The sequence below is a fragment of the Heterodontus francisci genome, chromosome 3 (genome assembly GCF_036365525.1).
Source record: "Heterodontus francisci isolate sHetFra1 chromosome 3, sHetFra1.hap1, whole genome shotgun sequence".
Classification (NCBI taxonomy): domain Eukaryota; kingdom Metazoa; phylum Chordata; class Chondrichthyes; order Heterodontiformes; family Heterodontidae; genus Heterodontus; species Heterodontus francisci.
In genome coordinates this window covers 181,991,682-182,018,548 of record NC_090373.1, presented here as the reverse complement: position 1 = coordinate 182,018,548, position 26,867 = coordinate 181,991,682, and the positions used below count along the sequence as shown (strand labels likewise).

General features: G+C 62.6%; 1 protein-coding gene across 1 annotated transcript; it reads left to right on the top strand.

Moving 5' to 3' along the window:
- Nucleotides 1-13,582: 13,582 nt before the first annotated feature.
- Nucleotides 13,583-22,478, top strand: LOC137367170 (uncharacterized). The gene is made up of 2 exons (XM_068028606.1): nt 13,583-13,904; nt 22,186-22,478. The coding sequence occupies exons 1-2, from the start codon at nt 13,583-13,585 to the stop codon at nt 22,476-22,478; spliced, it is 615 nt and encodes a 204-aa protein (XP_067884707.1).
- The last annotated feature ends 4,389 nt before the right edge of the window (nt 22,479-26,867 follow it).

The following is a 26,867-nucleotide window of genomic DNA, read 5'->3' as shown; positions in this document are numbered from 1 at the left end:
TGCTCCCGCCCGTCATCACTCCCCGATACCAAACTGCTCCTGCCTGACATCACACCCTGATACCAAACTGCTCCCGCCCGGCACCAAACAGGTCCCTCCGGGCATCACATCCTGATACCAAACCGCTCCCACCCAGCACCAAACTGCTGCCGCCCGGCATCACACCCCGATACCAAACTGCTCCTGCCTGACATCACACCCTGATACCAAACTGCTCCCGCCTGGCATCAAACACCGATACCAAACTGCTCCAGCGCGGCATCACACCCTGATACCAAACTGCTCCCGCCCAGCACCAAACTGCTCCCGCCCGGCATCACACCCCGATACCAAACTGCTCTCACCCAGAACCAAACTTTTCCCTCCGGGCATCACACCCTCATACCAAACTGCTCCCGCCCAGCACCAAAATGCTCCCGTTCGGCCTAAGGCCCCGATATCAAACCGCACCCGCCCGGCACCAAACTGCTCCCGCCCGGCATCACACCCCGATACCAAACCGCTCCCGCCTGGCATCACACCCAGATACTAAACCGCTCCCGCCCAGCACCAAACTTCTCCCGCACGGAATCAGATCCGTATACCAAACCGCTCCCGCCCAGCACCCAACTGCTCCCGCCCGGCATCACACCCCGATACCAAACCGCTCCAGCCCAGCACGAAACTGCTCCCGCCCGGCATCACACCCCGACACCAAACTGGTTTCTCCGGGCATCACACACTGATACCAAACCGCTCCCACCCAGCACCAAACTGCTGCCGCCCGGCATCACACCCCGATACCAAACCGCTCACGCCAAGCAGCAAACTGCTAACGCCCGGCATCACACCCCGATACCAAACCGCTCCCGCCCGGCATCACACCCCGATACCAAACCACTCCCGCCCAGCACCAAACTGCTCCCTCCGGATTCACACCTGATACCAAACCGCTCACGCCAAGCACCAAACTGCTAACGCCCGGCATCACACCCCGATACCACACCGCTCCTGCCCGGCATCACACCCTGATACCAAACCGCTCCCGCCCAGGACCAAACTGCTCCCACCCGACATCACACCCCGATACCAAACCACACCCGAGCGGCACCAAACTGCTCCAGCCCGGCATCACACCCCGATACCAAATCGCTCCCGCCCAGCACCAAACTGCTCCCTCCGGGCTTCACACCCCGATACCAAACCGCTCCCGCCCGGCATCACACCCCGATACCAAACTGCTCCCGCCCAGCACCAAACTGCTCCCTCCGGGCTTCACACCCCGATACCAAACCGCTCCCGCCCGGCATCACACCCTGATACCAAACCGCTCACGCCCAGCACCAAACTGCTCCCACCTGACATCACACCCCGATACCAAACCACACCCGACCGGCACCAAACTGCTCCCGCCCGGCATCACACCCCGATACCAAACCGCTCCCGCCTGGCATCACAAACCACACCCGACCAGCACCAAACTGCTCCCTCCGGGCTTCACACCCCGATACCAAACCGCTCCCGCCCGGCATCAAACCCCGATACCAAACCGCTCCCGCCCAGCACCAAACTGCTCCCTCCGGGCTTCACACCTGATACCAAACCGCTCACGCCAAGCACCAAACTGCTAACGCCCGGCAGCACACCCCGATACCAAACCGCTCCTGCCCGGCATCACACCCTGATACCAAACCGCTCCCGCCCAGCACCAAACTGCTCCCACCCGACATCACACCCCGATACCAAACCACACCCGAGCGGCACCAAACTGCTCCCGCCCGGCATCACACCCCGATACCAAATCGCTCCCGCCCAGCACCAAACTGCTCCCTCTGGGCTTCACACCTGATACCAAACTGCTCCCGCCCGGCACCAAACTGCTCCCGCCCGGCATCACACCCTGATACCAAACCGCTCACGCCCAGCACCAAACTGCTCCCACCCGACATCACACCCCGATACCAAACCACACCCGACCGGCACCAAACTGCTCCCGCCCGGCATCACACCCCGATACCAAACCGCTCCCGCCTGGCATCACAGCCAGATACCAAACCGCTCCCGCCCAGCACCAAACTGCTCCCGCACGGAATCACACCCCGATACCAAACCGCTCCCGCCTGGCATCACACCCCGATACCAAACCGCTCCCGTCCAGCACCAAACAGCTCCCTCCGGGCTTCACACCTGATACCAAACAGCTCACGCCAAGCACCAAACTGCTAACGCCTGGCATCACACCCCGATACCAAACCGCTCCTGCCCGGCATCACACCCTGATACCAAACCGCTCCCGCCCAGCACCAAACTGCTCCCACCCAACATCACACCCCGATACCAAACCACACCCGAGCGGCACCAAACTGCTCCCGCCCGGCATCACACCCCGATACAAAATCGCTCCCGCACAGCACCAAACTGCTCCCTCCGGGCTTCACACCTGATACCAAACTGCTCCCGCCCGGCACCAAACTGCTCCCGCCCGGCATCACACCCTGATACCAAACCGCTCACGCCCAGCACCAAACTGCTCCCACCCGACATCACACCCCAATACCAAACCACACCCGACCAGCACCAAACTGCTCCCGCCCAGCATCACACCCCGATACCAAACCGCTCTCGCCCAGCACCAAACTGCTCCCTCCGGGCTTCACACCCCGATACCAAACCGCTCCCGCCCGGCATCACACCCCAATACCAAACCGCTCCCGCCCAGCACCAAACTGCTCCCTCCGGGCTTCACACCCCGATACCAAACCGCTCCCGCCCGGCATCACACCCTGATACCAAACCGCTCACGCCCAGCACCAAACTGCTCCCACCTGACATCACACCCCGATACCAAACCACACCCGACCGGCACCAAACTGCTCCCGCCCGGCATCACACCCCGATACCAAACCGCTCCCGCCTGGCATCACAAACCACACCCGACCAGCACCAAACTGCTCCCTCCGGGCTTCACACCCCGATACCAAACCGCTCCCGCCCGGCATCAAACCCCGATACCAAACCGCTCCCGCCCAGCACCAAACTGCTCCCTCCGGGCTTCACACCTGATACCAAACCGCTCACGCCAAGCACCAAACTGCTAACGCCCGGCAGCACACCCCGATACCAAACCGCTCCTGCCCGGCATCACACCCTGATACCAAACCGCTCCCGCCCAGCACCAAACTGCTCCCACCCGACATCACACCCCGATACCAAACCACACCCGAGCGGCACCAAACTGCTCCCGCCCGGCATCACACCCCGATACCAAATCGCTCCCGCCCAGCACCAAACTGCTCCCTCTGGGCTTCACACCTGATACCAAACTGCTCCCGCCCGGCACCAAACTGCTCCCGCCCGGCATCACACCCTGATACCAAACCGCTCACGCCCAGCACCAAACTGCTCCCACCCGACATCACACCCCGATACCAAACCACACCCGACCGGCACCAAACTGCTCCCGCCCGGCATCACACCCCGATACCAAACCGCTCCCGCCTGGCATCACAGCCAGATACCAAACCGCTCCCGCCCAGCACCAAACTGCTCCCGCACGGAATCACACCCCGATACCAAACCGCTCCCGCCTGGCATCACACCCCGATACCAAACCGCTCCCGTCCAGCACCAAACAGCTCCCTCCGGGCTTCACACCTGATACCAAACAGCTCACGCCAAGCACCAAACTGCTAACGCCTGGCATCACACCCCGATACCAAACCGCTCCTGCCCGGCATCACACCCTGATACCAAACCGCTCCCGCCCAGCACCAAACTGCTCCCACCCAACATCACACCCCGATACCAAACCACACCCGAGCGGCACCAAACTGCTCCCGCCCGGCATCACACCCCGATACAAAATCGCTCCCGCACAGCACCAAACTGCTCCCTCCGGGCTTCACACCTGATACCAAACTGCTCCCGCCCGGCACCAAACTGCTCCCGCCCGGCATCACACCCTGATACCAAACCGCTCACGCCCAGCACCAAACTGCTCCCACCCGACATCACACCCCAATACCAAACCACACCCGACCAGCACCAAACTGCTCCCGCCCAGCATCACACCCCGATACCAAACCGCTCTCGGCCGGCATCACACCCCGATACCAAACTGCATCAGCCCGGGATCACACCCCGATACCAAACTTCTCCCGCCCGGCACCAAACTGCTACCGCCCGGCATCACGCCCAGATACCAAACCGCTCCCGCCCAGCACCAAACTGCTCCCGCCCAGCATCACACACCAATACCAAACCGCTCCCGCCCAGCACCAAACTGCTACCGCCCGGCATCACAGCCCAATACAAACCCGCTCCCGCACGCCATCACACCCCAATACCAAACCACTCCCGCCCGTCACCAAATTGCTACTTCCGGGCATCACACCCCGATACCAAACTGCTCCCGCCCGGCATCACACCGCGATACCAAACTGCACCCGCCCGGCATCACACCCCGACACCAAACTGCTCTCGCCCGGCACCAAACTGGTCCCTCCGGGCATCACACCCTGATACCAAACCGCTCACGCCCAGCACCAAACTGCTGCCGCCTGGCATCACACCCCGATACCAAAGCGCTCCCGCCAAGCACCAAAATGCTCCCAATCGGCATCACACCCCGATACCAAACCGCTCCCGCCTGGCATCACACCCCGATACCAAACCGCTCCCGCCCAGCACCAAACTGCTCCCTCTGGGCTTCACACCTGATACCAAAATGCTCCCGCCCGGCACCAAACCGCTCCCACCCGGCATCACACCCCGATACCAAACCGCTGCCGCCCAGCACCAAACTGCTCCCTCCGGGCTTCACACCTGATACCAAACCGCTCACGCCAAGCACCAAACTGCTAACGCCCGGCATCACACCCCGATACCACACCGCTCCTGCCCGGCATCACACCCTGATACCAAACCGCTGCCGCCCAGGACCAAACTGCTCCCACCCGACATCACACCCCGATCCCAAACCACACCCGAGCGGCACCAAACTGCTCCCGCCCGGCATCACACCCCGATACCAAATCGCTCCCGCCCAGCACCAAACTGCTCCCTCCGGGCTTCACACCCCGATACCAAACCGCTCCCGCCCGGCATCAAACCCCGATACCAAACCGCTCCCGCCCAGCACCAAACTGCTCCCTCCGGGCTTCACACCTGATACCAAACCGCTCACGCCAAGCACCAAACTGCTAACGCCCGGCAGCACACCCCGATACCAAACCGCTCCTTCCCGGCATCACACCCTGATACCAAACCGCTCCCGCCCAGCACCAAACTGCTCCCACCCGACATCACACCCCGATACCAAACCACACCCGAGCGGCACCAAACTGCTCCCGCCCGGCATCACACCCCGATACCAAACCGCTCCCGCCCAGCACCAAACTGCTCCCTCTGGGCTTCACACCTGATACCAAAATGCTCCCGCCCGGCACCAAACCGCTCCCACCCGGCATCACACCCCGATACCAAACCGCTGCCGCCCAGCACCAAACTGCTCCCTCCGGGCTTCACACCTGATACCAAACCGCTCACGCCAAGCACCAAACTGCTAACGCCCGGCATCACACCCCGATACCACACCGCTCCTGCCCGGCATCACACCCTGATACCAAACCGCTGCCGCCCAGGACCAAACTGCTCCCACCCGACATCACACCCCGATCCCAAACCACACCCGAGCGGCACCAAACTGCTCCCGCCCGGCATCACACCCCGATACCAAATCGCTCCCGCCCAGCACCAAACTGCTCCCTCCGGGCTTCACACCCCGATACCAAACCGCTCCCGCCCGGCATCAAACCCCGATACCAAACCGCTCCCGCCCAGCACCAAACTGCTCCCTCCGGGCTTCACACCTGATACCAAACCGCTCACGCCAAGCACCAAACTGCTAACGCCCGGCAGCACACCCCGATACCAAACCGCTCCTTCCCGGCATCACACCCTGATACCAAACCGCTCCCGCCCAGCACCAAACTGCTCCCACCCGACATCACACCCCGATACCAAACCACACCCGAGCGGCACCAAACTGCTCCCGCACGGCATCACACCCCGATACCAAATCGCTCCCGCCCAGCACCAAACTGCTCCCTCTGGGCTTCACACCTGATACCAAACTGCTCCCGCCCGGCACCAAACTGCTCCCGCCCGGCATCACACCCTGATACCAAACCGCTCACGCCCAGCACCAAACTGCTCCCACCCGACATCACACCCCGATACCAAACCACACCCGACCGGCACCAAACTGCTCCCGCCCGGCATCACACCCCGATACCAAACCGCTCCCGCCTGGCATCACAGCCAGATACCAAACCGCTCCCGCCCAGCACCAAACTGCTCCCGCACGGAATCACACCCCGATACCAAACCGCTCCCGCCTGGCATCACACCCCGATACCAAACCGCTCCCGTCCAGCACCAAACAGCTCCCTCCGGGCTTCACACCTGATACCAAACAGCTCACGCCAAGCACCAAACTGCTAACGCCTGGCATCACACCCCGATACCAAACCGCTCCTGCCCGGCATCACACCCTGATACCAAACCGCTCCCGCCCAGCACCAAACTGCTCCCACCCGACATCACACCCCGATACCAAACCACACCCGAGCGGCACCAAACTGCTCCCGCCCGGCATCACACCCCGGTACAAAATCGCTCCCGCCCAGCACCAAACTGCTCCCTCCGGGCTTCACACCTGATACCAAACTGCTCCCGCCCGGCACCAAACTGCTCCCGCCCGGCATCACACCCTGATACCAAACCGCTCATGCCCAGCACCAAACTGCTCCCACCCGACATCACACCCCAATACCAAACCACACCCGACCAGCACCAAACTGCTCCCACCCAGCATCACACCCCGATACCAAACCGCTCCCGGCCGACATCACACCCCGATACCAAACTGCATCAGCCCGGGATCACACCCCGATACCAAACTTCTCCCGCCCGGCACCAAACTGCTACCGCCCGGCATCACGCCCAGATACCAAACCGCTCCCGCCCAGCACCAAACAGCTCCCTCCGGGCTTCACACCAAATACCAAACCGCTCCCGCCCAGCACCAAACTGCTACCGCCCGGCATCACAGCCCAATACAAACCCGCTCCCGCACGCCATCACACCCCAATACCAAACCACTCCCGCCCGTCACCCAACTGCTACTTCCGGGCATCACACCCCGATATCAAACTGCTCCCGCCCGGCATCACACCGCGATACCAAACTGCACCCGCCCGGCATCACACCCCGACACCAAACTGCTCTCGCCCGGCACCAAACTGGTCCCTCCGGGCATAACACCCTGATACCAAACCGCTCCCGCCAAGCACCAAAATGAAAACGCCTGGCATCACACCCCGATACCAAACCGCTCCTGCCCGGCATCACACCCTGATACCAAACCGCTCCCGCCCAGCACCAAACTGCTCCCACCCGACATCACACCCCGATACCAAACCACACCCGAGCGGCACCAAACTGCTCCCGCCCGGCATCACACCCCGATACCAAATCGCTCCCGCCCAGCACCAAACTGCTCCCTCTGGGCTTCACAACTGATACCAAACTGCTCCCGCCCGGCACCAAACTGCTCCCGCCCGGCATCACACCCTGATACCAAACTGCTCACGCCCAGCACCAAACTGCTCCCACCCGACATCACACCCCGATACCAAACCACACCCGACCGGCACCAAACTGCTCCCGCCCGGCATCACACCCCGATACCAAACCGCTCCCGCCTGGCATCACAGCCAGATACCAAACCGCTCCCGCCCAGCACCAAACTGCTCCCGCACGGAATCACACCCCGATACCAAACCGCTCCCGCCTGGCATCACACCCCGATACCAAACCGCTCCCGTCCAGCACCAAACAGCTCCCTCCGGGCTTCACACCTGATACCAAACAGCTCACGCCAAGCACCAAACTGCTAACGCCTGGCATCACACCCCGATACCAAACCGCTCCTGCCCGGCATCACACCCTGATACCAAACCGCTCCCGCCCAGCACCAAACTGCTCCCACCCGACATCACACCCCGATACCAAACCACACCCGAGCGGCACCAAACTGCTCCCGCCCGGCATCACACCCCGATACAAAATCGCTCCCGCCCAGCACCAAACTGCTCCCTCCGGGCTTCACACCTGATACCAAACTGCTCCCGCCCGGCACCAAACTGCTCCCGCCCGGCATCACACCCTGATACCAAACCGCTCACGCCCAGCACCAAACTGCTCCCACCCGACATCACACCCCAATACCAAACCACACCCGACCAGCACCAAACTGCTCCCGCCCAGCATCACACCCCGATACCAAACCGCTCTCGGCCGGCATCACACCCCGATACCAAACTGCATCAGCCCGGGATCACACCCCGATACCAAACTTCTCCCGCCCGGCACCAAACTGCTACCGCCCGGCATCACGCCCAGATACCAAACCGCTCCCGCCCAGCACCAAACTGCTCCCGCCCAGCATCACACACCAATACCAAACCGCTCCCGCCCAGCACCAAACTGCTACCGCCCGGCATCACAGCCCAATACAAACCCGCTCCCGCACGCCATCACACCCCGATACCAAACCACTCCCGCCCGTCACCAAATTGCTACTTCCGGGCATCACACCCCGATACCAAACTGCTCCCGCCCGGCATCACACCGCGATACCAAACTGCACCCGCCCGGCATCACACCCCGACACCAAACTGCTCTCGCCCGGCACCAAACTGGTCCCTCCGGGCATCACACCCTGATACCAAACCGCTCACGCCCAGCACCAAACTGCTGCCGCCTGGCATCACACCCCGATACCAAAGCGCTCCCGCCAAGCACCAAAATGCTCCCAATCGGCATCACACCCCGATACCAAACCGCTCCCGCCCGGCATCACACCCCGATACCAAACCGCTCCCGCCCAGCACCAAACTGCTCCCTCTGGGCTTCACACCTGATACCAAAATGCTCCCGCCCGGCACGAAACCGCTCCCACCCGGCATCACACCCCGATACCAAACCGCTCCCGCCCAGCACCAAACTGCTCCCTCCGGGCTTCACACCTGATACCAAACCGCTCACGCCAAGCACCAAACTGCTAACGCCCGGCATCACACCCCGATACCACACCGCTCCTGCCCGGCATCACACCCTGATACCAAACCGCTGCCGCCCAGGACCAAACTGCTCCCACCCGACATCACACCCCGATCCCAAACCTCACCCGAGCGGCACCAAACTGCTCCCGCCCGGCATCACACCCCGATACAAAATCGCTCCCGCACAGCACCAAACTGCTCCCTCCGGGCTTCACACCTGATACCAAACTGCTCCCGCCCGGCACCAAACTGCTCCCGCCCGGCATCACACCCTGATACCAAACCGCTCACGCCCAGCACCAAACTGCTCCCACCCGACATCACACCCCAATACCAAACCACACCCGACCAGCACCAAACTGCTCCCGCCCAGCATCACACCCCGATACCAAACCGCTCTCGGCCGGCATCACACCCCGATACCAAACTGCATCAGCCCGGGATCACACCCCGATACCAAACTTCTCCCGCCCGGCACCAAACTGCTACCGCCCGGCATCACGCCCAGATACCAAACCGCTCCCGCCCAGCACCAAACTGCTCCCGCCCAGCATCACACACCAATACCAAACCGCTCCCGCCCAGCACCAAACTGCTACCGCCCGGCATCACAGCCCAATACAAACCCGCTCCCGCACGCCATCACACCCCAATACCAAACCACTCCCGCCCGTCACCAAATTGCTACTTCCGGGCATCACACCCCGATACCAAACTGCTCCCGCCCGGCATCACACCGCGATACCAAACTGCACCCGCCCGGCATCACACCGCAACACCAAACTGCTCTCGCCCGGCACCAAACTGGTCCCTCCGGGCATCACACCCTGATACCAAACCGCTCACGCCCAGCACCAAACTGCTGCCGCCTGGCATCACACCCCGATACCAAAGCGCTCCCGCCAAGCACCAAAATGCTCCCAATCGGCATCACACCCCGATACCAAACCGCTCCCGCCTGGCATCACACCCCGATACCAAACCGCTCCCGCCCAGCACCAAACTGCTCCCTCTGGGATTCACACTTGATACCAAAATGCTCCCGCCCGGCACCAAACCGCTCCCACCCGGCATCACACCCCGATACCAAACCGCTGCCGCCCAGCACCAAACTGCTCCCTCCGGGCTTCACACCTGATACCAAACCGCTCACGCCAAGCACCAAACTGCTAACGCCCGGCATCACACCCCGATACCACACCGCTCCTGCCCGGCATCACACCCTGATACCAAACCGCTGCCGCCCAGGACCAAACTGCTCCCACCCGACATCACACCCCGATCCCAAACCACACCCGAGCGGCACCAAACTGCTCCCGCCCGGCATCACACCCCGATACCAAATCGCTCCCGCCCAGCACCAAACTGCTCCCTCCGGGCTTCACACCCCGATACCAAACCGCTCCCGCCCGGCATCAAACCCCGATACCAAACCGCTCCCGCCCAGCACCAAACTGCTCCCTCCGGGCTTCACACCTGATACCAAACCGCTCACGCCAAGCACCAAACTGCTAACGCCCGGCAGCACACCCCGATACCAAACCGCTCCTTCCCGGCATCACACCCTGATACCAAACCGCTCCCGCCCAGCACCAAACTGCTCCCACCCGACATCACACCCCGATACCAAACCACACCCGAGCGGCACCAAACTGCTCCCGCACGGCATCACACCCCGATACCAAATCGCTCCCGCCCAGCACCAAACTGCTCCCTCTGGGCTTCACACCTGATACCAAACTGCTCCCGCCCGGCACCAAACTGCTCCCGCCCGGCATCACACCCTGATACCAAACCGCTCACGCCCAGCACCAAACTGCTCCCACCCGACATCACACCCCGATACCAAACCACACCCGACCGGCACCAAACTGCTCCCGCCCGGCATCACACCCCGATACCAAACCGCTCCCGCCTGGCATCACAGCCAGATACCAAACCGCTCCCGCCCAGCACCAAACTGCTCCCGCACGGAATCACACCCCGATACCAAACCGCTCCCGCCTGGCATCACACCCCGATACCAAACCGCTCCCGTCCAGCACCAAACAGCTCCCTCCGGGCTTCACACCTGATACCAAACAGCTCACGCCAAGCACCAAACTGCTAACGCCTGGCATCACACCCCGATACCAAACCGCTCCTGCCCGGCATCACACCCTGATACCAAACCGCTCCCGCCCAGCACCAAACTGCTCCCACCCGACATCACACCCCGATAGGCACCAAACTGCTCCCGCCCGGCATCACACCCCGGTACAAAATCGCTCCCGCCCAGCACCAAACTGCTCCCTCCGGGCTTCACACCTGATACCAAACTGCTCCCGCCCGGCACCAAACTGCTCCCGCCCGGCATCACACCCTGATACCAAACCGCTCATGCCCAGCACCAAACTGCTCCCACCCGACATCACACCCCAATACCAAACCACACCCGACCAGCACCAAACTGCTCCCACCCAGCATCACACCCCGATACCAAACCGCTCCCGGCCGACATCACACCCCGATACCAAACTGCATCAGCCCGGGATCACACCCCGATACCAAACTTCTCCCGCCCGGCACCAAACTGCTACCGCCCGGCATCACGCCCAGATACCAAACCGCTCCCGCCCAGCACCAAACAGCTCCCTCCGGGCTTCACACCAAATACCAAACCGCTCCCGCCCAGCACCAAACTGCTACCGCCCGGCATCACAGCCCAATACAAACCCGCTCCCGCACGCCATCACACCCCAATACCAAACCACTCCCGCCCGTCACCAAACTGCTACTTCCGGGCATCACACCCCGATACCAAACTGCTCCCGCCCGGCATCACACCGCGATACCAAACTGCACCCGCCCGGCATCACACCCCGACACCAAACTGCTCTCGCCCGGCACCAAACTGGTCCCTCCGGGCATAACACCCTGATACCAAACCGCTCCCGCCAAGCACCAAAATGAAAACGCCTGGCATCACACCCCGATACCAAACCGCTCCCGCACGCTATCACACCCCGATACCAAACCACTACCGCCCGTCACCAAACTGCTACTTCCGGGCATCACACCCCGATACCAAACAGCTCCCGCCCGGCATCACACCGCGATACCAAACTGCACCCGCCCGGCATCACACCCCGACACCAAACTGCTCTCGCCCGGCACCAAACTGGTCCCTCCGGGCATCACACCCTGATACCAAACCGCTCCCGCCCGGCACCAAACTGCTGCCGCCCGGCATCACACCCCGATACCAAACCGCTCCCGCCAAGCACCAAACTGCTCCCGCCCGGCATTACAGCCCGATACCAAACCGCTCCCGCCCGGCATCACACCCCGATACCAAACCGCTCCCGCCCAGCACCAAACTGCTCCCTCTGGGCTTCACACCTGATACCAAAATGCTCCCGCCCGGCACCAAACTGCTCCCGCCCGGCATCACACCCTGATAACAAACCGCTCCCGCCAAGCACACAACTGCTCCCACCCGACATCACACCCCGATAACAAACCACACCCGAGCGGCACCAAACTGCTCCCGCCCGGCATCACACCCCGATACCAAACCGCTCCCGGTCGGCATCACACCCCAATACCAAACCGCTCCCGCCCAGCACCAAGCTGCTCCCTCCGGGCTTCACACCTGATACCAAACTGCTCCCGCACGGCACCAAACTGCTCCCGCCCGGCATCAAACCGTGATACCAAACCGCGCCCGCCCAGCACCAAACTGCTCCCACCCGACATCACACCCCGATACCAAACCACACCCGACCGGCACCAAACTGCTCCCTCCCGGCATCACACCCCGATACCAAACCGCTCCCGTTCGGCATCTCACCCCGATACCAAACTGCATCCGCCCGGGATCACACCCCGATACCAAACTGCTCCCGCCCGGCACCAAACTGCTACCGCCCGGCATCACGCCCTGATACCAAACCGCTCCCGCCCAGCACCAAACTGCTCCCGCCCAGAATCACACACCAATACCAAACCGCTCCCGCCCAGCACCAAACTGCTACCGCCCGGCATCACAGCCCAATACAAACCCGCTCCCGCCCGGCATCACACCGCGATACCAAACTGCATCCGCCCGGGATCACACCCCGATACCAAACTGCTCCCGCCCGGCACCAAACTGCTACCGCCCAGCATCACGCCCTGATACCAAACCGCTCCCGCCCAGCACCAAACTGCTCCCGCCCAGAATCACACCCCGATACCAAACCACTCCCGCCCGTCACCAAATTGCTACTTCCGGGCATCACACCCCGATACCAAACTGCTCCCGCCCGGCATCACACCGCGATACCAAACTGCACCCGCCCGGCATCACACCCCGACACCAAACTGCTCTCGCCCGGCACCAAACTGGTCCCTCCGGGCATCACACCCTGATACCAAACCGCTCACGCCCAGCACCAAACTGCTGCCGCCTGGCATCACACCCCGATACCAAAGCGCTCCCGCCAAGCACCAAAATGCTCCCAATCGGCATCACACCCCGATACCAAACCGCTCCCGCCCGGCATCACACCCCGATACCAAACCGCTCCCGCCCAGCACCAAACTGCTCCCTCTGGGCTTCACACCTGATACCAAAATGCTCCCGCCCGGCACGAAACCGCTCCCACCCGGCATCACACCCCGATACCAAACCGCTCCCGCCCAGCACCAAACTGCTCCCTCCGGGCTTCACACCTGATACCAAACCGCTCACGCCAAGCACCAAACTGCTAACGCCTGGCATCACACCCCGATACCAAACCGCTCCTGCCCGGCATCACACCCTGATACCAAACCGCTCCCGCCCAGCACCAAACTGCTCCCACCCGACATCACACCCCGATACCAAACCACACCCGAGCGGCACCAAACTGCTCCCGCCCAGCATCACACCCCGGTACAAAATCGCTCCCGCCCAGCACCAAACTGCTCCCTCCGGGCTTCACACCTGATACCAAACTGCTCCCGCCCGGCACCAAACTGCTCCCGCCCGGCATCACACCCTGATACCAAACCGCTCATGCCCAGCACCAAACTGCTCCCACCCGACATCACACCCCAATACCAAACCACACCCGACCAGCACCAAACTGCTCCCACCCAGCATCACACCCCGATACCAAACCGCTCCCGGCCGACATCACACCCCGATACCAAACTGCATCAGCCCGGGATCACACCCCGATACCAAACCGCTCCCGCCCAGCACCAAACAGCTCCCTCCGGGCTTCACACCAAATACCAAACCGCTCCCGCCCAGCACCAAACTGCTACCGCCCGGCATCACAGCCCAATACAAACCCGCTCCCGCACGCCATCACACCCCAATACCAAACCACTCCCGCCCGTCACCAAACTGCTACTTCCGGGCATCACACCCCGATACCAAACTGCTCCCGCCCGGCATCACACCGCGATACCAAACTGCACCCGCCCGGCATCACACCCCGACACCAAACTGCTCTCGCCCGGCACCAAACTGGTCCCTCCGGGCATAACACTCTGATACCAAACCGCTCCCGCCAAGCACCAAAATGCTCCCGCCCGGCATCACACCCCGATATCAAACCGCTCCCGCCCGGCATCACACCCCGATACCAAACCGCTCCCGCCCAGCACCAAACTGCTCCCTCTGGGCTTCACACCTGATACCAAAATGCTCCCGCCCGGCACCAAACTGCTCCCGCCCGGCATCACACCCTGATACCAAACCGGTCCCGCCAAGCACCAAACTGCTCCCACCCGACATCACACCCCGATACCAAACCACACCCGAGCGGCACCAAACTGCTCCCGCCCGGCATCACACCCCGATACCAAATCGCTCCCGCCCAGCACCAAACTGCTCCCTCTGGGCTTCACACCTGATTCCAAACTGCTCCCGCCCGGCACCAAACTGCTCCCGCCCGGCATCACACCCTGATACCAAACCGCTCACGCCCAGCACCAAACTGCTCCCACCCGACATCACACCCCGATACCAAACCACACCCGACCGGCACCAAACTGCTCCCGCCCGGCATCATACCCCGATACCAAACCGCTCCCGCCTGGCATCACAGCCAGATACCAAACCGCTCCCGCCCAGCACCAAACTGCTCCCGCACGGAATCACACCCCGATACCAAACCGTTCCCGCCTGGCATCACACCCCGAATCCAAACCGCTCCCGCCCAGCACCAAACTGCTCCCTCCGGGCTTCACACCTGATACCAAACAGCTCACGCCAAGCACCAAACTGCTAACAACTGACATCACACCCCAATACCAAACCGCTCCTGCCCGGCATCACACCCTGATACCAAACTGCTCCCACCCGACATCACACCCCGATACCAAACCACACCCGAGCGGCACCAAACTGCTCCCGCCCGGCATCACACCCCGATACAAAATCGCTCCCGCCCAGCACCAAACTGTTCCCTCCGGGCTTCACACCTGATGCCAAACTGCTCCCGCCTGGCACCAAACTGCTCCCGCCCGGCATCACACCCTGATACCAAACCGCTCACGCCCAGCACCAAACTGCTCCCACCCGACATCACACCCCAATACCAAACCACACCCGACCGGCACCAAACTGCTCCCGCCCAGCATCACACCCCGATACCAAACCGTTCCAGGGCGGCATCACACCCCGATACCAAACTGCATCAGCCCAGGATCACACCCCGATACCAAACTTCTCCCGCCCGGCACCAAACCTCTCCCGCCCGGCATCACGCCCAGATACTAAACCGCTCCCGCCCAGCACCAAACTGCTCCCGCCCAGCATCACACACCAATACCAAACCGCTCCCGCCCAGCACCATACTGCTACCGCCCGGCATCACAGCCCAATACAAACCCGCTCCCGCACGCTATCACACCCCGATACCAAACCACTCCCGCCCGTCACCAAACTGCTACTTCCGGGCATCACACCCCGATACCAAACAGCTCCCGCCCGGCATCACACCGCGATACCAAACTGCACCCGCCCGGCATCACACCCCGACACCAAACTGCTCTCGCCCGGCACCAAACTGGTCCCTCCGGGCATCACACCCTGATACCAAACCGCTCCCGCCCGGCACCAAACTGCTGCCGCCCGGCATCACACCCCGATACCAAACCGCTCCCGCCAAGCACCAAACTGCTCCCGCCCGGCATCACAGCCCGATACCAAACCGCTCCCGCCCGGCATCACACCCCGATACCAAACCGCTCCCGCCCAGCACCAAACTGCTCCCTCTGGGCTTCACACCTGATACCAAAATGCTCCCGCCCGGCACCAAACTGCTCCCGCCCGGCATCACACCCTGATAACAAACCGCTCCCGCCAAGCACACAACTGCTCCCACCCGACATCACACCCCGATAACAAACCACACCCGAGCGGCACCAAACTGCTCCCGCCCGGCATCACACCCCGATACCAAACCGCTCCCGGTCGGCATCACACCCCAATACCAAACCGCTCCCGCCCAGCACCAAGCTGCTCCCTCCGGGCTTCACACCTGATACCAAACTGCTCCCGCACGGCACCAAACTGCTCCCGCCCGGCATCAAACCGTGATACCAAACCGCGCCCGCCCAGCACCAAACTGCTCCCACCCGACATCACACCCCGATACCAAACCACACCCGACCGGCACCAAACTGCTCCCTCCCGGCATCACACCCCGATACCAAACAGCTCCCGTTCGGCATCTCACCCCGATACCATACTGCATCCGCCCGGGATCACACCCCGATACCAAACTGCTCCCGCCCGGCACCAAACTGCTACCGCCCGGCATCACGCCCTGATACCAAACCGCTCCCGCCCAGCACCAAACTGCTCCCGCCCAGAATCACACACCAATACCAAACCGCTCCCGCCCAGCACCAAACTGCTACCGCCCGGCATCACAGCCCAATACAAACCCGCTCCCGCACAACATCACACCCCGATACCAAACCACTCCTGCCCGGCACCAAACTGCTACTTCCGGGCATCACACCCCGATACCAAACTGCTCCCGCCCGGCATCACACAGCGATACCAAACTGCACCCGCACGGCATCACACCCCGATACCAAACAGCTCCCGCCCGGCACCAAATCGCACCCGCCCGGCATCACACCCCGATACCAAACCGCTCCCGCACGACTTCACACCCCGATACCAACCCACTCCCGCCCAGCACCAAACTGCTCCCGCCCGGCATCACACCCCGATACCAAACCGCTCCCGCCCGGCACCAAACAGCTCCCGCCTGGCATCAAACCCCGATACCAAACTGCTCACTGACGGCATCACAGCCCGATACCTAACTGCTCCCGCCCGGCACCAAACTGCTCCCGCCCGGCATCAAACCCCGATACCAAACTGCTCACGCACAGCATCACACCCCGATACCAAACTGCTCCCTCCGGGCATCACACCCCGATACCAAACTGCTCCCGCCCGGCATTACACCCTGATGCCAAACTGCTCCCGCCCGGCATCACTCCCCAATACCAAACTGCACCAGCCTGACATCACACCCTGATAACAAACTGCTATCGCCCGGCACCAAACTGTTCCCTCCGGGCATCACACCCTGATACCAAACTGCTCGCGCCCAGCACCAAACTGGTCCCTCCGGGCATCACACCCTGATACCAAACTGCTCACGCCCGGCCCCAAATTTCTCCCGCCCGGCATCACACCCCGACACCAAACCGCTCCCGCCCAGCACCAAACTGCTCCCGCCCGGCATCACACCCCGATACCAAACCACTCCCTCCCAGCACCAAACTGCTCCCTCCGGGCTTCACACCTGATACCAAACTGCTCCGGCCCGGCACCAAACTGCTCCCGCTCGACATCACACCCCGATACCAAACCGCACCCACCAGGCACCAAACTGCTCCCGCCCGGCATCACACCCCGATACCAAACCGCTCCCGCCCGGCATCACACCCCGATACCAAACCGCTCCCGCACAGCACCAAACTGCTCGCTCCGGGCTTCACACCTGATACCAAACTGCTCCCGCCCGGCACCAAACTGCTCCCGCCCGGCATCAAACCGTGATACCAAACCGCTCCCGCCCAGCACCAAACTGCTCCCACCCGACATCACACCCCGATACCAAACCACACCCGACCGGCACCAAACTGCTCCCGCCCGGCATCACACCCCGATACCAAACAGCTCCAGGCCGGTATCTCACCCCGATACCAAACTGCATCCGCCCGGGATCACACCCCGATACCAAACTTCTCCCGCCCTGCACCAAACTGCTACCACCCGGCATCATGCCCTGATACCAAACGGCTCCCGCCCAGCACCAAACTGCTCTCGCCCAGAATCACACACCAATACCAAACCGCACCCACCAGGCACCAAACTGCTCCCGCCCGGCATCACACCCCGATACAAACCCGCTCCCGCACAACATCACACCCCGATACCAAACCACTCCCGCCCGGCACCAAACTGCTACTTCCGGGCATCACACCCCGATACCAAACTTCTCCCGCCCGGCACCAAACTGCTACCGCCCGGCATCACGCCCTGATACCAAACCGCTCCCGCCCAGCACCAAACTGCTCCCGCCCGGCATCACACAGCGATACCAAACTGCACCCGCACGGCATCACACCCCGATACCAAACAGCTCCCGCCCGGCACCAAATCGCTCCCGCCCGGCATCACACCCCGATACCAACCCACTCCCGCCCAGCACCAAACTGCTCCCGCCCGGCATCACACCCCGATACCAAACCGCTCCCGCCCAGCACCAAACAGCTCCCGCCTGGCATCAAACCCCGATACCAAACTGCTCACTCACGGCATCACAGCCCGATACCAAACTGCTCCCGCCCGGCACCAAACTGCTCCCGCCCAGCATCAAACCCCGATACCAAACTGCTCACGCACGGCATCACACCCCGATACCAAACTGCTCCCTCCGGGCATCACACCCCGATACCAAACTGCTCCCGCCCGGCATTACACCCTGATGCCAAACTGCTCCCGCCCGGCATCACTCCCCGATACCAAACTGCACCTGCCTGACATCACACCCTGATACCAAACTGCTCTCGCCCGGCACCAAACTGTTCCCTCCGGGCATCACACCCTGATACCAAACTGCTCGCGCCCAGCACCAAACTGGTCCCTCCGGGCATCACACCCTGATACCAAACTGCTCACGCCCGGCCCCAAATTTCTCCCGCCCGGCATCACACCCCGACACCAAACCGCTCCCGCCCAGCACCAAACTGCTCCCGCCCGGCATCACACCCCGATACCAAACCGCTCCCTCCCAGCACCAAACTGCTCCCGCCCGGCATTACACCCTGATGCCAAACTGCTCCCGCCCGGCATCACTCCCCAATACCAAACTGCACCAGCCTGACATCACACCCTGATACCAAACTGCTATCACCCGGCACCAAACTGTTCCCTCCGGGCATCACACCCTGATACCAAACTGCTCACGCCCGGCCCCAAATTTCTCCCGCCCGGCATCACACCCCGACACCAAACCGCTCCCGCCCAGCACCAAACTGCTCCCGCCCGGCATCACACCCCGATACCAAACCACTCCCTCCCAGCACCAAACTGCTCCCACCGGGCTTCACACCTGATACCAAACTGCTCCGGCCCGGCACCAAACTGCTCCCGCTCGACATCACACCCCGATACCAAACCGCACCCACCAGGCACCAAACTGCTCCCGCCCGGCATCACACCCCGATACCAAACCGCTCCCGCCCGGCATCACACCCCGATACCAAACCGCTCCCGCACAGCACCAAACTGCTCGCTCCGGGCTTCACACCTGATACCAAACTGCTCCCGCCCGGCACCAAACTGCTCCCGCCCGGCATCAAACCGTGATACCAAACCGCTCCCGCCCAGCACCAAACTGCTCCCACCCGACATCACACCCCGATACCAAACCACACCCGACCGGCACCAAACTGCTCCCGCCCGGCATCACACCCCGATACCAAACAGCTCCAGGCCGGTATCTCACCCCGATACCAAACTGCATCCGCCCGGGATCACACCCCGATACCAAACTTCTCCCGCCCTGCACCAAACTGCTACCACCCGGCATCATGCCCTGATACCAAACGGCTGCCGCCCAGCACCAAACTGCTCCCGCCCAGAATCACACACCAATACCAAACCGCTCCCGCCCAGCACCAAACTGCTACCGCCCGGCATCACAGCCCAATACAAACCCGCTCCCGCACGACATCACACCCCGATACCAAACCACTCCCGCCCGGCACCAAACTGCTACTTCCGGGCATCACACCCCGATACCAAACTTCTCCCGCCCGGCACCAAACTGCTACCGCCCGGCATCACGCCCTGATACCAAACCGCTCCCGCCCAGCACCAAACTGCTCCCGCCCGGCATCACACAGCGATACCAAACTGCACCCGCACGGCATCACACCCCGATACCAAACAGCTCCCGCCCGGCACCAAATCGCTCCCGCCCGGCATCACACCCCGATACCAACCCACTCCCGCCCAGCACCAAACTGCTCCCGCCCGGCATCACACCCCGATACCAAACCGCTCCCGCCCAGCACCAAACAGCTCCCGCCTGGCATCAAACCCCGATACCAAACTGCTCACTGACGGCATCACAGCCCGATACCAAACTGCTCCCGCCCGGCACCAAACTGCTCCCGCCCGGCATCAAACCCCGATACCAAACTGCTCACGCACGGCATCACACCCCGATACCAAACTGCTCCCTCCGGGCATCACACCCCGATACCAAACTGCTCCCGCCCGGCATTACACCCTGATGCCAAACTGCTCCCGCCCGGCATCACTCCCCGATACCAAACTGCACCTGCCTGACATCACACCCTGATACCAAACTGCTCTCGCCCGGCACCAAACTGTTCCCTCCGGGCATCACACCCTGATACCAAACTGCTCGCGCCCAGCACCAAACTGGTCCCTCCGGGCATCACACCCTGATACCAAACTGCTCACGCCCGGCCCCAAATTTCTCCCGCCCGGCATCACACCCCGACACCAAACCGCTCCCGCCCAGCACCAAACTGCTCCCGCCCGGCATCACACCCCGATACCAAACCGCTCCCTCCCAGCACCAAACTGCTCCCGCCCGGCATCACACCCCGATACCAAACCGCTCCCTCCCAGCACCAAACTGCTACCTCCGGGCTTCACACCTGATACCAAACTGCTCCGGCCCGGCACCAAACTGCACCCGCTCGGCATCACACCCCGATACCAAACCGCACCCACCAGGCACCAAACTGCTCCCGCCCGGCATCACACCCCGATACCAAACCGCTCCTGCCCGGCATCACACCCCGATACCAAACCGCTCCCGCACAGCACCAAACTGCTCCATCCGGGCATAACACCCTGATACCAAACCGCTCCCGCCAAGCACCAAAATGCTCCCGCCCGGCATCACACCCCGATACCAAACCGCTCCCGCCCGGCATCACACCCCGATACCAAACCGCTCCCGCCCAGCACCAAACTGCTCCCTCTGGGCTTCACACCTGATACCAAAATGCTCCCGCCCGGCACCAAACTGTTCCCGCCCGGCATCACAAGCTGATACCAAACCGGTCCCGCCAAGCACCAAACTGCTCCCACCCGACATCACACCCCGATACCAAACCACACCCGAGCGGCACCAAACTGCTCCCGCCCGGCATCACACCCCGATACCAAATCGCTCCCGCCCAGCACCAAACTGCTCCCTCTGGGCTTCACACCTGATACCAAACTGCTCCCGCCCGGCACCAAACTGCTCCCGCCCGGCATCACACCCTGATACCAAACCGCTCACGCCCAGCACCAAACTGCTCCCACCCGACATCACGCCCTGATACCAAACCGCTCCCGCCCAGCACCAAACTGCTCCCGCCCGGCATCACACAGCGATACCAAACTGCACCCGCACGGCATCACACCCCGATACCAAACAGCTCCCGCCCGGCACCAAATCGCTCCCGCCCGGCATCACACCCCGATACCAACCCACTCCCGCCCAGCACCAAACTGCTCCCGCCCGGCATCACACCCCGATACCAAACCGCTCCCGCCCAGCACCAAACAGCTCCCGCCTGGCATCAAACCCCGATACCAAACTGCTCACTCACGGCATCACAGCCCGATACCAAACTGCTCCCGCCCGGCACCAAACTGCTCCCGCCCGGCATCAAACCCCGATACCAAACTGCTCACGCACGGCATCACACCCCGATACCAAACTGCTCCCTCCGGGCATCACACCCCGATACCAAACTGCTCCAGCCCGGCATTACACCCTGATGCCAAACTGCTCCCGCCCGGCATCACTCCCCGATACCAAACTGCACCTGCCTGACATCACACCCTGATACCAAACTGCTCTCGCCCGGCACCAAACTGTTCCCTCCGGGCATCACACCCTGATACCAAACTGCTCGCGCCCAGCACCAAACTGGTCCCTCCGGGCATCACACCCTGATACCAAACTGCTCACGCCCGGCCCCAAATTTCTCCCGCCCGGCATCACACCCCGACACCAAACCGCTCCCGCCCAGCACCAAACTGCTCCCGCCCGGCATCACACCCCGATACCAAACCGCTCCCTCCCAGCACCAAACTGCTCCCGCCCGGCATCACACCCCGATACCAAACCGCTCCCTCCCAGCACCAAACTGCTACCTCCGGGCTTCACACCTGATACCAAACTGCTCCGGCCCGGCACCAAACTGCACCCGCTCGGCATCACACCCCGATACCAAACCGCACCCACCAGGCACCAAACTGCTCCCGCCCGGCATCACACCCCGATACCAAACCGCTCCTGCCCGGCATCACACCCCGATACCAAACCGCTCCCGCACAGCACCAAACTGCTCCATCCGGGCATAACACCCTGATACCAAACCGCTCCCGCCAAGCACCAAAATGCTCCCGCCCGGCATCACACCCCGATACCAAACCGCTCCCTCCCGGCATCACACCCCGATACCAAACTGCTCCCGCCCGGCACCAAACTGCTCCCGCCTGGCAACACACCCTGATACCAAACCGCTCCTGCCCAGCATCACAACCCGAAAACAAACTGCTCACGCCCGGCACCAAACTGGTCCCGCCCGGCATCACTCCCCGATACCAAACCGCTCCCGCCCAGCACCAAACTGCTCCCGCCCGGCATCACTCCCTGATACCAAACCGCTCCCGCCCAGCACCAAACAGCTCCCTCCGGGCTTCACACCTGATACCAAACCGCTCCCGCCCGGCATTACACCCCGATACCAAACCGCTCCTGTCCAGCATCACACCCCGAAAACAAACTGCTCACGCCCGGCACCAAACAGGTCCCGCCCGGCATCACACCCCGATACCAAACCGCTCCCGCCCAGCACCAAACAGCTCCCTCCGGGCTTCACACCTGATACCAAACTGCTCCCGCCCGGAACTAAACTGCTCCCGCTCGGCATCACATCCCGATACCAAACCGCTCCCGCCTGGCATCACACCCCGATACCAAACCGCTCCCGCCCAGCACCATACCGCTCCCGCCTGGCATCACACACCAATACCAAACTTGTCCCGCCCGGGACCAAACTGCTACCGCCCGGCATCACAGCCCAATACCAACCCGCACCCGCACGGCATCACACCCCGATACCAAACTGCTCCCGCCCGGCATCACACTCCGATACCAAACCGCACCCGCCCGGAATCACACTCTGATACCAAACCGCTCCTGCCCGGCATTACACCCCGATACTAAACAGATCCCGCATGGCACCAAACTGCTCCCGCCCGGCATCACAACCCGATACCAAACAGCTCCTACCCAGCACCAAACTGCTCCCGCCCGGCATCACACCCTGATAGCAAACGGCTCCCGCTCGGCATCACCCCCTGATACCAAACCGCTTCCGCCCAGCACCAAACTGCTCCGTCCGGGCTTCACACCTGATACCAAACTGCTCCCGCCCAGCACCAAACTGCTCCCGCTCGGCATCACACCCCGATACCAAGCCGCACCCACCAGGCACCAAACTGCTCCCGCCCGGCATCACGCCCTGATACCAAACCGCTCCCGCCCAGCACTAAACTGCTCCCATCAAACATCACACCCCGATACCAAACCACACCCGACCGGCACCAAACTGCACCCACCTGGCATCACACCCCGATACCAAACCGCTCCCGCCCGGCATTACACCCCGATACCAAACGGCTCCCGCCCAGCACCAAACTGGTCCCTCCGGCATCATAGCCTCCTACCAAACTGCTCACGCCCGGCACCAAACTGCTCCTGCCCGGCATCACACCCCGATACCAAACTGCTCCCGCCCGGCATCACACCCTGAAACCAAACTTCTCCCGCCCGGCACCAAACTGCTCCCGCCCGGCATCACACACCAATACCAAACCGCTCCCACCCAGCACCAAACTGATCCCTCCGGGCATCACACCCGGATACCAAACTGCTCCCGCCCGGCATCACACCCCGATACCAAACTGCTCCCGCCCGGCACCAAACTGCTCCCGCCTGGCAACACACCCTGATACCAAACCGCTCCCGCCCGGCATTACACCCCGATACCAAACCGCTCCCACCCAGCACCAAACTGATGCCTCCGGGCATCACACCCGGATACCAAACTGCTCCCGCCCGGCACCAAACTGCTCCCGCCTGGCAACACACCCTGATACCAAACCGCTCCCGCCCGGCATTACACCCCGATACCAAACGGCTCCCGCCCAGCACCAAACTGGTCCCTCCGGCATCACAGCCTCCTACCAAACTGCTCACGCCCGGCACCAAACTGCTCCTGCCCGGCATCACACCCCGATACCAAACTGCTCCCGCCCAGCACCAAACGGCTCCCGCCAGGCATCACACCCCGATACCAAACTGCTCTCGCCCCGCATCACACCCCGATACCAAACTGCTCCTGCCGAGCATCACACCCCGAAACCAACCCGCTCGCGCCCAGCACCAAACTGCTGCCGCCCGGCATCCCACCCCGATACTAAACCGCTCCCGCCCGGCACCAAACTGCTCCTGCCCGGCATCACACCCCGATACCAAACTTCTCCCGCCCGGGACCAAACTGCGCCCGCCCGGCATCACACCCTGATAGAAAAACGCTCCGGCCCGGCACCAAACCTCTCCCGCCCGGCATCACACCCCGAGACCAAACCGCTCCCGGCCGGCATCACACCCCGATACCAAACTGCTCCCGCCCTGCATCACACCCCGATACCAAACTTCTCCCGCCCGGGACCAAACTGCGCCCGCCCGGCATCACACACCAATACCAAACTGCTCCCGCCCGGCATTACACTCCAATGCCAAACTGCTCCCGCCCGGCATCACTCCCCGATACCAAACTGCTCCTGCCTGACATCACACCCTGATACCAAACTGCTCCCGCCCGGCACCAAACAGGTCCCTCCGGGCATCACACCCTGATACCAAACCGCTCCCACCCAGCACCAAACTGCTGCCGCCCGGCATCACACCCCGATACCAAACTGCTCCTGCCTGACATCACACCCTGATACCAAACTGCTCCCGCCTGGCATCAAACACCGATACCAAACTGCTCCAGCGCGGCATCACACCCTGATACCAAACTGCTCCCGCCCAGCACCAAACTGCTCCCGCCCGGCATCACACCCCGATACCAAACTGCTCTCACCCAGAACCAAACTTTTCCCTCCGGGCATCACACCCTCATACCAAACTGCTCCCGCCCAGCACCAAAATGCTCCCGCTCGGCCTAAGGCCCCGATATCAAACCGCACCCGCCCGGCACCAAACTGCTCCCGCCCGGCATCACACCCCGATACCAAACCGCTCCCGCCTGGCATCACACCCAGATACCAAACCGCTCCCGCCCAGCACCAAACTTCTCCCGCACGGAATCAGATCCGTATACCAAACCGCTCCCGCCCAGCACCCAACTGCTCCCGCCCGGCATCACACCCCGATACCAAACCGCTCCAGCCCAGCACGAAACTGCTCCCGCCCGGCATCACACCCCGACACCAAACTGGTTTCTCCGGGCATCACACACTGATACCAAACCGCTCCCACCCAGCACCAAACTGCTGCCGCCCGGCATCACACCCCGATACCAAACCGCTCACGCCAAGCAGCAAACTGCTAACGCCCGGCATCACACCCCGATACCAAACCGCTCCCGCCCGGCATCACACCCCGATACCAAACCACTCCCGCCCAGCACCAAACTGCTCCCTCCGGATTCACACCTGATACCAAACCGCTCACGCCAAGCACCAAACTGCTAACGCCCGGCATCACACCCCGATACCACACCGCTCCTGCCTGGCATCACACCCTGATACCAAACCGCTCCCGCCCAGGACCAAACTGCTCCCACCCGACATCACACCCCGATACCAAACCACACCCGAGCGGCACCAAACTGCTCCCGCCCGGCATCACACCCCGATACCAAATCGCTCCCGCCCAGCACCAAACTGCTCCCTCCGGGCTTCACACCCCGATACCAAACCGCTCCCGCCCGGCATCACACCCCGATACCAAACCGCACCCGCCCAGCACCAAACTGCTCCCTCCGGGCTTCACACCCCGATACCAAACCGCTCCCGCCCGGCATCACACCCTGATACCAAACCGCTCACGCCCAGCACCAAACTGCTCCCACCCGACATCACACCCCGATACCAAACCACACCCGACCGGCACCAAACTGCTCCCGCCCGGCATCACACCCCGATACCAAACC